At 37.9% G+C, this 13,912-nt stretch overlaps 1 protein-coding gene across 1 annotated transcript in view; it reads right to left on the reverse strand.

The window, feature by feature from the left end:
• The window catches only part of GPALPP1 (GPALPP motifs containing 1), a 40,086-nt gene that overhangs the window by 14,859 nt on the left and 11,315 nt on the right, over window positions 1-13,912 (reverse strand). The window contains exons 2-6 of the mRNA XM_059378358.1: window positions 12,367-12,496; window positions 11,445-11,546; window positions 8,629-8,737; window positions 2,234-2,365; window positions 1,649-1,813 (exon numbers count right to left, since the gene is read on the reverse strand). Of these exons, the coding sequence (XP_059234341.1) occupies window positions 1,649-1,813; window positions 2,234-2,365; window positions 8,629-8,737; window positions 11,445-11,546; window positions 12,367-12,496 (638 nt within the window). The remainder of the gene's footprint in view (window positions 1-1,648; window positions 1,814-2,233; window positions 2,366-8,628; window positions 8,738-11,444; window positions 11,547-12,366; window positions 12,497-13,912) is intronic.

Consider the following 13,912-nt stretch of genomic DNA (forward strand, 5'->3'; position numbering starts at 1 on the left):
CAAAGTAAGAGAAAGAAAAATTAAGGAATCAATCCCATTTAAAAATGTACCCCTATTACCTAGTAATAAACCTAACTAAAGAGGTGAAAGAACTGTACTCTGGAAACTATAAAATACTGATGAAAGAAATTCAAGATGACACAAAGAAATGGAAAGACATTTCAGGCTCACAGACTGGAAGAACAAGTAGTTAAAATGTCCATACTACTACTCAAAGCAATTTACGTATTTAATGCTACCCCTATCAAAACACCAAGAGCATTTTTCACAGAGCTAGAACCAGCAGTTCTCACATCTGCACTCAAACACAAAAGACCCCAAATAGCCAAAGCAATCTTAAAACAGAAGAAGCTGGTGGCATCACAATTTTGCACTTCAAGATCTATTACAAAGCTGTGATCATCAAAACAGTATGGTACTGGCACAAAAAGACATACAGATCAACGGAACAGAATAGAGAGCCCAGAAGCAAAGAACCTACAAGTATATGGTCAATTAATCTTCAACAAAGCAGGAAAGAATATCTACCAGGAAAAAGAATGTTTCTTCAACAAATGGTGTTGGGAAAACCGGACAGCAACATGCAAAAGAATGAAATTGGACTACTTTTTTACACCACACACAAAAATAAATTCAAAGAGGATTCAAGACCTAACTGTGAGACCTGAAACCATAAAAATCTTAGAAGAGAACACAAGCAGTAACTTCTTTGACATCAGTCTTAGCAGCATCATCTCGATATGTCTCCTGAGGCATGGGAAACAAAATAAAAAATAAACTACTGGGACTACCTAAAAAATGAACAGCTCTCTGACACTGATACTATATAGTTCATGCCATAAATACAGGTCTGCTGTACTATATGCTTAACATCATACAGCATAAAATTTAAGGAGTTTTAATAACCTCTTTATGAGTTCACTGTAAAACTCAGAAAAACACTTTCAGTACTGAAAAGGAAAGGATCTAAAGAACTCAATCTCAGGACCTAAAATCACTGTGTTGCTTAATTTCCTTTTGCTCCATTTTCTGTCATAGTGTCCTCTGAAGAACAGTCCTTGCATATCTGCCTATATGCTAATCTATTTGCCTATAATGAGGAACAGAAGGACAGAGAAAAGCACAACTAAAAGTAGGCATGAATAAATCCATGTAAACAAGGGAATGTCTTTTTTGAAACAATCTTAAAGGTTAAATTAGAAAAATTCCAATAGATTATTTTTGTAAAAGACCAGTTACAAAAGAGTAGAAAGGCACTCCAACATTAGCCATTCCAAGTGGGCCGCTCACTTCCACATCTCTTTTGTTACCTCCTCTCCTGTTACAGGAAGGTCTAGAATAGAAGCATTGTTCATTACTTACCAGCCCTCTAATTCCAGAAAAGTCGACCTCATAAAAGTTGGTTTCTTCTCTATGAAATGAAGTCGAGAAGTCTTATCTCTGGGTTTTCTTGAGATGTAAATGAGACAGTTCACTGGGACACAGTACGCAACTGCTGTCACTTTCCTTATTTTCTTTCAGGGAGAACTCTGTATTTTCCTTTTGGAATCATAATTTTAAAAATAGTACCCTGAGACTATTGTGCCTTATATCCTTGCAAAATAGAGTGAACGTGGGCAGAAATACATGAACAAACAAACACTCTCACCTTGGCTTTCTTCTCCCTGTCTGCTGGAGTGTCTGTCCAGACTGATCGATCTCCAGATTTGTCATCGGCCCTTCTCTTAAAAGTTCTGGGCCCCAGACCAAAGTCTTTCATTTCTGGAGGAAGCTCAGTCATCCATGACTCTCTTGTCATTGGTTTAGATGAATCCTTTAAGAGAAGTAAATAGTCAAAAAAAAGGTAGCCTAGACAGAATGTGTGTGTGTGTGTGTGTGTGTGTGTGTGTGTGTGTAAAATTCTCTATAAATGGCCATGTTTTTAAATTGAGGCTTTAAGGTTAAAAAATATACTTTAAGAGAAAGAATTTAATATAAATTGATACTTTGTCATATATGTTATAAATACCTTCATCTAATTTATCATTTTTCGGATTTTTTTACCTTTTGCCATACAGAACTTTTTAGATAGGCAAAATTGCCAGTCTTTTCCTTTACCAGCTTCTGGGTTACCTTGCTCCTAAATTTTCCTTATATACATACGTGCCTATATTTTCTTTCATGTCTATTTTTAAAATTTAGATTTTTAATTCACTTAGTCTATCTTTCAGAGTACAGTCTCTTTAAAACTTACATTGTCTCCTTTGGTCAGTTTCTCTTTCATTCGCTGGGCCCTTTTTTCAAACTCTGTTGTGACGCTATAGTTAACTGGTCCTTTGGCAGGCATTGGTCCAACAATGTCCTCATCTTCACTGCTATCTGTTTCCTTTTGAAATAAGACATTACCTTTAACCCAGGAACAGAGCTACAGGTTATAGAAAATGATCCTAAATTACTTAAAATTTTGCCGAAATTGATTACCCAGAGACACTGAAACAAAAATGCAAACAACATATTGCTAACCATTGAACAATGAGGAATTTTTCCTCATCTTCCTAAAGTTCACAATACAGAGACGACAAATCCACACAATGTGCATTGTCCCCGCCCTCCCCTGGTCATGGCAGACCTCATTAAATGATTTCAGCTTTTTTCCTGATGGACATAGATGTGGCCTCACAATTCTTCTCACAGTAATAGTCCAGGTAATTACTACTAGCTGGTCAGAGATGACACAAGTTGAAACCATTTTCGTTCCTGGTACAGAAAAAGCTCTCTGGAACAAGACACAGTTCTTGGAAGCTGTATGAGCCTTTATGACTCAGCAAGGTGCACGGAAATAAATGCTATACAACAGCTCACAAATACTGGCCCCAAAGAGTTAGCTTCGTTTTCAAAACACTCCCTTGACCCTAAACACGTAATAGTATTGGAATAAGTGAATTCAATTTGCTCTCAATAAATAAATCATCTGAATAAAGGGTTTGCATGTAAGACTCTGTGTTAAAATCTAGATACTCTAGGGCTTCAAGCAGTCCTTGGCCTCAAGGAAGAGGTAGGTTAAGATGAACAACAATAAGATATTTGTCCTCCAGCTTGGAGGGGCAGCTTCTTGCTTCTATTTTTTAAAAATTATCAGGATCAAGTTCATTTGTGTTGTTTACATTTTCCCCACTAGCTACTCGGTGGTAACTTTGTATCTGTGGTTTCTTCTCTGCACCCTTAAAGCAATTGCTATTGGTACAAACAATCAGATAATTACGTATTATCTCTCGGCTTACTCTAAATTACACACACACACACACACACACACACACACACACACACTTTCTCTAACTATGGACTTTGGTATACAATGCATCATTTGATCCTTATAACACAATTGTGAAAAGACATTATTATTCCTGTTTTCTTTTCCAGGAAACCTAGGTTTAGAGAAGTCTATTTAGGAAGGTTAAACAAATTGTTCAAGGTTACAAAACTGGTATTTAAGATGAAAATATTCTAAGATTAAGGCCAGTGTATGTTTTCTACTTATACTAGAGACTCTTCTCTATTTTTTAAAAAAATTTCACTTGTTAATGTTTAACCTTAAGTGTTTATAGCTCATCTCTATCAGGGTAAGCTCCTTGATGTCAAACATTATTATAAACATATTTATAGCCCTTACAAAATAATACTTGGTGACATAAAATGAGGAAATATAAAAGATACAATGAACTTTTACAACTATAAGAGGCATGACATTAAAATAGTATTAAAGTATGGGATAAGGGAATTTTATTTTTACTTCCATCTAACAAGAGATGATTTTATAAAGATAGAATTTGGCACATCTTGCATGTCTTGTTAGGATGATGCCTGGAATTTTTAGAAATAAAGATCACTTAGGGTGTTGGGAGTTATAAACTAAGGGAGCAAAATGAAAATCAGGCCCAACATACTAAAATGAAAAAGAGAAACTAGAATCATAATCCAAATCCAATCTAGATATATAATCATTTTGGTATCCTGGTTGATTTAAAACTAGGTGAATTATTTTATCTAGAAATACAATAGAAATCATATACCTTACTGGTTTATACTATGGGCTGCAGTTAGAACTAGTTTCAAGGCCTCAGTCTGCTATCGTATTAGCATGTAACCTCAGGAGTGCTATTTAGCCTTTTTAGGCCTTGGTTTTTTTTTTTTAAAGATTTTATTTATTTATCAGTGAGAGAGAGGGGGAGAGAGCGAGCACAGGCAGACAGAATGGCAGGCAGAGGCAGAGGGAGAAGCAGGCCCCCTGCTGAGCAAGGAGCCCGATGTGGGACTCGATCCCAGGACGCCGGGATCATGACCTGAGCCGAAGGCAGCCGCTCAACCAACTGAGCCACCCAGGTGTCCCAGGCCTTGGTTTTTTGTCTTTTATTTATGTATTTTAAGATTTATTTATTTGAGAGAGAGAGAGAGAAACAGAGACAGTGGGGGAGTGGAGGGGAGAGCAGAGGGAGAAAGAGAATCCTCAAGCAAACTCCCTGTTAAGTGTGGAGCCTGATGTGGGGCTTGATCCCAGGACCCTGGGATCATGGCCTGACCCGAAATCAAGGGCTGGCTGCTTAACTGACTGAACCATCCAGGTGTTCTGGCTTTTTGTCTTTTCAGATGGGGATTATAACAGCTCCAACTAGTAACTACTCTAAGAGAACCCTGTTTCTGTTCATCCTCTTAGGGGCCATGCCTTTCTCAGGAACCTGGGAACTTCTCTAACTCCTAGGGGGAAAATGTTGGTAATTCTAAGCCAGTCAGTTTGGTTGAATTCCTCTTGCCCAAATGACTAGCCAAGGCTTGGGCATATGATCCAATTCTGGCCAAAGAAACCTGAGGACAGGTCTACAGGAAACCTGGAAAGGTGTTCCTTCCTCTACAAAAGGGGCACAAGGTAAGATCATTCCCTCCTCTGTCTGAACATTGGCATGTGCATGGGAATCTTAGAACTTTGACAAGCTTCCTGGTATAATGAAGGGTCACCCTAAGAGGAATGAACATCCTGTAGAGGACAGAAAAGACGGGAAAAGCTGCAGTCCCATATCATTTAGGCTGCTCAACCAACCAACCTAGAATGACCCTAGTTGTATAGCTTTTATTACATATGAAACACATTCTTCTTATTTTGGGAATATAGATGGCCCAGGCAATTACATATACAGCCCATTTGCTAATAAAATAGGTTAGGACAAAGTTCCACGTTGAGTAGCATTTTCTGTTATTTGCAGTTAAAAGCTTTCTGGCTGACACTTCCTGACATTTCCCAGGATTGTTGTTTTGATTAAATTAAGTTTATGTGGTCTGGGAATATAATTAAGTCATGTAAATATGTTTATGTTGTGCTATGCAGTGTCAGACTTATGGCAAGTGCTCAAAGAATGCTAAATATTAGTACCATTACGTATATCTTAATTTAGGGGTATATGTTGTGAATAAGAGACTAAGAGAAGCCCCTCTTTGAAAAAGTAAAATATGAAAACGAGAAGTGTTTTTTGAAAAAGGTTTCATTGGAAGGAAATTATAAAGCAAGTAATTCAGAACCAAGAGTACAACCAAGTGCAACAGGTATGCGATGGTGTAAGCCCTGCCCTACCATTACCCCTCACCCTTTGCTAAGAGAAGCAGAAAATATAGAATAGATACCACCAGGGAATTAAACTATTCATCTGCTGTCTAGGTGAGTTAGGACAAAATTCCAAGCATGAATAAAACTGAATTATGCTTGAACAAATTTTTTGGAAAATGTAGTTCACAACTAACACTCATGTATCCTCACCCAAATCCATCAGCTGCTAACATTTTACCGTATTTATCTTTCTTTTCCCATTCCCTTGCCACTCTCTGTGTGAGGCAGACAGATAGACATATTGGGAATCATCTGAAAGTAGGTTATGGAGAGCATGAAACTTCCTTCCCACATTCCAAGGGCTGCAAGTTCTATTTCTCCAGGACTCCTTTTTTTGCAGAATGGAACCTGGAGGCTGTGGGTTTTATTCAGAGACTTCAATTCCCTCTGCTCTGCCTGCACAGCCGAAGCTACGGCTCTGGTCCCCAAGCCCAACTCTAGGGCTTATGACTGGCTTCCCTAAAACCACCCTGGTCCTCTGCTGTGTAAGCTTGTGTTTCCTGCTCTAGCTCTGAATTCTCACAATGTCACTAGCAGCTGTAGACTTCCCTTTCTTTCTTTGGAGCTTAGCTGTATATTAACTTTGTTGCTATTCCCCACAGCCTGGGCATTTCTTTGAGTTTGTGGCAGGGAGCCCCGAGCAGGACCCGCCAGCTCAGTCTTCCATGTGCCTGGAGGTACTTCCTCTGGTAATGTATTCTTGTATTTAGCAACCTTGCTAGAAAGATTTCTTATAGTTACACTAAATTTTTCAAAGATACTCACATGGCATCAGTAGTGAAGATGGTAAGAATGATGACAATGATGAGAGCTCTTGAAAGTTGAAAACCTACTGTTCTGACTTAATCCTTGTAACAGCCCTCTAAGATAAGGAAAACAACCGCACGATACTGATGTGAAACTAAGCTCGTCCAGGATTCCAAGCTCTGGTTGCTCTTGCCTTCTCTCTTTCTCCTCCGACTGCAATGGACTTCTTAAAACCTAACTCTCCCTCTCCACACTTTTTTGCCTTCAAAGAAGATATCTGTATGTTCTGGAACAATCTTTCCTGCCCTCTTTGCTGAGATATCTCCAACTTATCAATCTTTAGACATTTTCTCAGAGACAAAGACTTTTTCTCATTTCTTCAGATTAGTTTAGAGTCGTCCGTCATGGTTCCATTGTATTTCGTTTCACCTTTTGAATCACTCATAATGTTAGATTTTTGTTTAGTGTCTGTATTCCCCACTACATTGCAGGTGTGATTAGCTGGGACTATGTCTAACTTATTCATTCACTCAACAAACCCTTCTGAATGTCCACTAGAGAGAAGACAAAAATCTCTGTCCTCAATAGAGTCACATTCTAGTGGGCAGAGGTCATCAATAAATAAAAAGAAGCAGTAAAATAAATGGTGTCTGAGGTGGTGACAGATGCTTGGAGAAAATTAAAGGAGGGAAGGAGAGAGGAGTTAGGGGAAGAGGAGTTAGCAATTTTGGATTAGGAGATCAGAAATGACCTCATTAAGGTGACATTCCAGCCAAAAACTGATGTTCTGGGAGGCAAGCCACATAGATACCTAGGGGAAGACCATTTTGGAGAGACTTACAGGCATCAACACTCTGGGGTAGGAGCCTCCCCGGCCTCTGTGAGGAGGAACACCAAGGAGCATAGTGTGGTCGGATTAAAATAAGAGGGGACATCAGGGAGCTAAAGGAGACCAGACTGTAGAGGGGGCCCTGGGCTTTGGCTCTTATGCAGAGACAGGAGGAGCAATCCGATGGTTTTGGGTGTGAGTGACACGATCTGACTTCATTTTATCTGGGCCACTCTAGCGGCTGTGTTGAGAAGAGGCAGCAGAAAAACCAGGGATAAAGTATTAAGACCAACAAAACAGGGGAAGTATGATGTTGACTTAGACCAGGGTGACTGCAGAAATGGTTGGATTGTGGTTATCTTTTGAAGGCAGGACAATAGGATTTGTTGACAGACTCACTTCTGTGACTATGTGCCTGATACATTGTAGGTGCACTATAAATATCTGTTGAAGGAATGAGTAAACGACTCTGAAGTTCATGGTTTTAACCACTGTATTTTATTTTCCTTAGTAGCAACCTCAGTGTAACTGCTGAATTCTCAGTAGAGATGAATATACAGGAAGCTACTGGAGAATAACAGACCAAACAGGTGATCTAAAATCTTAAGAACCGGGTTTAAGGGGCACCTGGTGGTTCAGCTGGTAGAGTGACTCACTCCTGATTTCGGGGTTGTAGCTTCAAGCCTGAATTGAGTGTAAAGATTACTTTAAATTGTAAACAAAAGAAAACAAAAACTGGGTTTAAGCTGTGGCTTTGATAAATATAAACTGCAACATTGGTAAATTACCTAACTTCTCTGTTTTTTAGCAACTGTAAGATGGCAGATCATATTTATTGCATATGGTTGCAGAGAAGATAAAAATAATACTCACCCATAGATGGGGAAAGAGCATTACAAGTTATAAAGTACTCTACAAATCTCAGCTATTGATAAGGACCAGGCCTCTAACAAGAAAACAGCTTTTGTACTTGACTCTTTATAAAATCATCTGACCTATCTTTTCATAACATCACTTAACTCCCAGCTTTGTTATATACCGGCACTATAGCTGTATACGTAAGAGCTGATTTCAAGTCAAAGATCATGGTCAACAAATTCCTCAGCTTCCTCTTTTTCAGGTCAAATCACAATGATTCCTTAAACTTTTCATCATGTTCTATTTCCTAGCACTTTAAAGCTTCCCTTCAAAGATGAGAAGGATGAATAAATAACATCCTTGTCATCATGTAACTGTCTTGTTATTTTTGTAACATCTCCATTTTGGGACAAGCTTTTGATTTCATCTCTGTACCTTACAATCCTAGATTCAGGCTAACAGGGCTGCATATTCGTTACATTTGAGCCAAATGAATACAGTTATTACTTTGTAAAGTCTTGAGTTTGCTACATCTTATTCTTTAGCCAAAAATTTTCCAAACCTCAGAGTTGAAATATGATGATACTTGTTGTCCTGGATCATCTCTGCCTTTGTCACTTTTCTGAGTAGATTTAATAAAACCAGGTGGTAGTGCAGGACCTATTATAGGCCTGAAAAATAAAATGTACCTTTAGCATTCTCCCTGACTTTAAAAAGCAGTTTTTAGAATAAAAGTTCACAAAGCCAAAATATAACAAAATGTTGAAAATAACAAAATAACAAAATGTTCAAAGCCAAAATATAACAAAATGTTGAAAACAAGAATTTTATTTAACATATTTTTATTTTATAACCTAGTATTTTTCCACTTAGTAGTATCTTTAAAAAAAATCTAATTTTCTCCTTTTTACTTTCTATTTGTTAGCCAATGCTAAGATATTAAACCAGTAATTCCCAATCTTTGTGGCACTGGTGTATGCCACTTCCTAAAAGAACTACATTAAATAGAAATACCAATTTTTAAAAAAGTCCTTATTAAGAATTGAAGCCTGTGTAGATCTTTTTCTGTTTTGTGCTTTGGCTTTCACTTTTGACTGTCATTGTCCACCGACACATTTTTCGGGGGCGATCTAATTATAGTCAGAACTCCTTAAGTAGAAATTGAGTTCTAAGAATGTAAACAGCACACGCATACAACGGAAGTTGGCAATTAATGGTTATGTGTGCCAAGGTAGTATAAAAATCTAAACACTGTCCTCACTAATGATCCAACAATGACGTGGAGCTCTACAAGAATGAATGTAAGTCTACAAGAATGAATATAAGTCACGTGAGACCTCCAGACAAGGGAAAAGGTGCTGTGCTAACCACATTTCAACTAGAGCACCTTTCTGTTCCTTCAAACAACCCTGGTTGGTGTAAGTCATTCCATTTTCTAGGTTAGCAAAATCATACCCAAGGATATCACAAATAATTAAGTGGCTGAGCTAGAGTTTAAACCATGGTCTCCTTGATGCCAAAGTTCATTTTCTTTTCTTTTCTTTTTTTTTTTAAGATTTTATTTATTTATTTGACAGACAGAGATCACAAGTAGGCAGGCAGAGAGAGAGGGGGAAGCAGGCTTCCCGCTGAGCAGAGAGCCCCATGTGGGGCTCGATCCCAGGACGCTGGGATCATGACCTGAGTGGAAGGCAGAGGCTTTAACCCACTGAGCCACCCAGGCGCCCCCCCAAAGTTCATTTTCTTTCAAGCTGCCCCACTGCCACATTTCTGAGGGAACTGACATCATTCCAAATGCGAAAAGCGCCTAAAATCTCATCATTCCAAATGAGAGAAAGCCTTACATCAGGGAAAAAATAACAGACAAGATATTTTCTCCTCTCTTTTGAGCTTTTCAGTTTCTTCATTCTTTCTTTCATACCAACATTCTCCCCCGAGATGTCACTGTGCCAGGATTACCAACCAACATGGCACTGAAGTCCTGAGCTGAATTTTCCAGGTTGTACTGAGTTCAACTAGAGCCTCACAGGCAAGCTTCTTGGCAGAGGAAAAACGCTACCAGGAGAAGATCTGGGTTCTGATCCTGGCCATTTAATAGCCAAAATACAACTCTCAAGAAAGAAATTGCTCTACACCTAATAATGTGTTTTCTTTTTTTTTTTTTTTTTTTTTAAAGTTTTTTTTTTTTTTTTTTTTTTTTAATTTTTTTTTTTTTAAAGATTTTATTTTTTTTTTTGACAGAGGGAAATCACAAGTAGATGGAGAGGCAGGCAGAGAGAGAGAGAGGGAAGCAGGCTCTCTGCTGAGCAGAGAGCCCGATGCGGGACTCGATCCCAGGACTCTGAGATCATGACCTGAGCCGAAGGCAGCGGCTTAACCCACTGAGCCACCCAGGCGCCCCAATAATGTGTTTTCTTGAAAGGAATATTGTGCCCCAGTGGTCAGCAAATTTTCTGTAAAAGGCCATATAGAGGACATTTTAAGCTTTGAGGCCACCATTGGGACTTGTAGGCATGCTTGTCTTTGTTTTTTCAGTGACCATTTAAAGATTATTCCTGACTTGGGGGCCATACAAAATCAGTGGAGAGTTTATCCCTGTTAATTCTAAAAAGACCAAAGTAATATGAAAATTGGAGCTGACGAATGTGATTACAAAGTTTGAAAGTAAAATGTACAATAGCCCCTTCTATTTGCTCTTGTATATGAGTAATAACGTTCTGAAGTATAAACAATTTGGTGTACAATTTCATATTCAGCATTTAAAAATTATACAATTCCAAGAAGATAGGAATCAATACTTACTATATACTCACTTGGGGCTAGGTATCACGTAAGAGACATACACACATGTGTATATGTATGTAAATATGAAATCTCAATCATCGCAACAATTTTGAAAGGTACTTGTTGTTATCCTATTTATCAGATGGCAAATTTGAGGTACAGAAAAGTCAGTCAAACTGTTAAACGTGGCATACAGGAATTGTTTCTTCTATCACCAAAAAACTGAAAAAGTGTCTGATATTAAAAGTCAAATACCAGGATTCCAGCCCCAGGCCAGACAGGACACTCCCTATGTGTGCAACCTTAACTATTTAAAAAAGGGGGGAAGAAGGATAATGTTCCAATCAATCTACTACAAAACACTCTTGTGAACATCACCTAAGAGATGCAAAGTTTTTTTTTATAAACCACAAAATTTTTATATAGAATGAAATAGTCATTTTTGTTATAGGAGACAATTACTTTTCCCTATGCATTTCATATGTTACCTAAGTCTGTAAGTTAAACAACAATTTTGGACAACTCTTTAGTGAATTAACAAACACCAATTGAAATATTCAGACAAGACAGGCTTGAACTATCACACATTATCACCTTGGAGGAGAATCATCCTGCTTTTTAAATCCAGGAGGAAGAGCTGGTCCAAAAAACCCTTCATCATCATCGTCGTCGTCATCTTGATTTCTCCTCTGTTTTCTAAAAATACAGTAGCGCAACTTTATGCAAATGTTTTTCACAGAGAAGTTTTGAGTTTTAAAGGAAGCCATTAACTCCCAACTAGTTGTATGAATGCTGATAATAAATACTAACAAATTAATCTTGCCCAATAACAGCAAATGGATACCACAGTAGATCTTACACTAACCTTTTCTTGGAATTTATTTTTGGTCTAGAATAGAGACTGGTTAATTCTCTCTGGTGGGAATACTTTATCAGTTTTCTATATTTTCTACAGTGTTAATTCAAGATTCCACTTGCTGAGGTTTTGAACAGTCTACATGCTGAAAATTTTGGAGAAAAAAGTTCATGATTCTCCATTTTAATCTCATTCAGGAAGGGTTTTAACTTGCTATTTCTGTCCATAATCTTTAAAATGCATAAAAAAAACCTTGCAACCCAATACTAAACAAAGATTCCACTTCTTATTTACATGGATCTATGGTAAGTAAGATTGTTAGAGGGAAGTCATTCATTTACTTAAGCAAAAACCATCCACTGTAGAAAAAATTTTTAAAAGAAATGCTATGGCTTATTTAGAATATTTAGTCATTGCAGCAATACTTTCAGGAAAAATCCTTTCAATAAGAATTTAATCAAAATCCTAGGTATCTCCACAGCTATCTGCTACTAGAATAAATTTCTTTCTCCACAGCATAGTTCATGAGGCAATGCTGTGTGAAAGGATTTCTTCTTCTGCTGTAAAAATACAGATATGTTGTTCTCTGACTAGCTATCTGTTTCAGCCAATGTATGCTAGATTTGAAGCTTGGTTTATCATTTAATTTAAGTGACCGACCTTGCCACTGGACCACTGTCATCGTCTTCAGATTCTTGATTTTCTTCATATAATGAACTACTGTCCTCATCACTGTCTGAGGACTCCGAGCTACTGCTTTTATAATTAGGGGGCAGAGCTGGTCCTGCAACTGAAGAAAATTTCTTGTGTAAGTCCTAAGTGGCCACAACTGTTTCAATGAACCCCCTAGCTGGGATCTTATATCTTCTCTTCTGAAATTCACAGCACCTGTGGGCTATTACTTATTAGGAACATTTAATCTCATTTGTCCCTGTTTTGTATGTTGTGGTTTTGTCTTTCCAACTACAGAAAGACAGCAATCATGGTTTACGTAGTATAAGATTCACAAAAAAATTAATATACCCAAACTTGTAACTGTAACAATGGCATATAACTTCCCTGACATCTTACAATTTTTGCATTGGTTCCAATTTTGGTTGGTGCAACTGCCAAGATAGTTTCACGAGTTTTTGCTCCTACAGACAGCATTTGATAGGCAATATTTACGTCACGGTGCTAACCAAGCAACAAATTTGCCATTCCATACTCTAAAAATCAATAATCAAGACTATCCATTCTGGTTTATGATTAAGAACCACCACTTTAAAAAGTATCTTTACTGGCATCATCATACTTCCCAGTTTTGTTTTGTTTTTTTAAGATTTGTTTATTTATTTGAGAGAGAGGGAGATAGCACAAGCAGCGGCATAGGGAGAGGGAGAAGGAGAAGCAGACTCCCCTGCTGAACATAGAGCACACCTCGGGGCTTGATCCTAGAACCCTGGGATCATGACCTGAGCTGAAGGCAGATGCCCAACTGACTGAGCCACCCAGGCATCCCTGTTTTCTTTTTGAGATGATTTTTCAAGCTGAAACAAAAATTAGTGTCACTTTAAGCTTTACTGCTTACTAGTAAAGACACAGAGAATGAGGCTACACCAGGATGTTGATGCTGGGGATGGGGGATGGGGATTTTCTGGAACCACTCACCACAATGACTTGCTCTCACTCTACAACTTAGCAAAATTACAAATTACTGTATAATGCCATTGCATGATGTCACGTCATACCTGTCTATACTGAACCTGAGCAGTGACGCTAAAACTCTGCTGCCATAGTTCCCAAACCTGGATGCTTATCACAACTGCCAAAAAATCATATATATATATATATATACACACATATGTATATATATATATATAATATCTATCTATGTATCTACATATGTATATTTATGCATGCATGCCCTAAGCCAGAATATCTTTTAAAAAAATTCCTGGGCCTTTTCCACAGAGATTCTGATTCAGCTGGCCTGGAGTAGGGCCTGAAAATATGATTTTCCAAAGAACTTTCCTGGCATGCTAGTCATTCAATATTAATAATAGCAAAAACTTGAAAATAATAAATAAAAGAGAAAAAATATGTCTTGAGTTCTGATATGTGATGCACTTTTACCCACAACCCTGAGATTAAGAGTCATATGCTCCACTGACTGAGCCAGCCAAGAGCCCCTTCTATGCCCTATTTTCAGAAATTCACATGCAAG

The sequence above is a fragment of the Mustela nigripes genome, chromosome 15 (assembly GCF_022355385.1).
Source record: "Mustela nigripes isolate SB6536 chromosome 15, MUSNIG.SB6536, whole genome shotgun sequence".
Lineage (NCBI taxonomy): Eukaryota > Metazoa > Chordata > Mammalia > Carnivora > Mustelidae > Mustela > Mustela nigripes.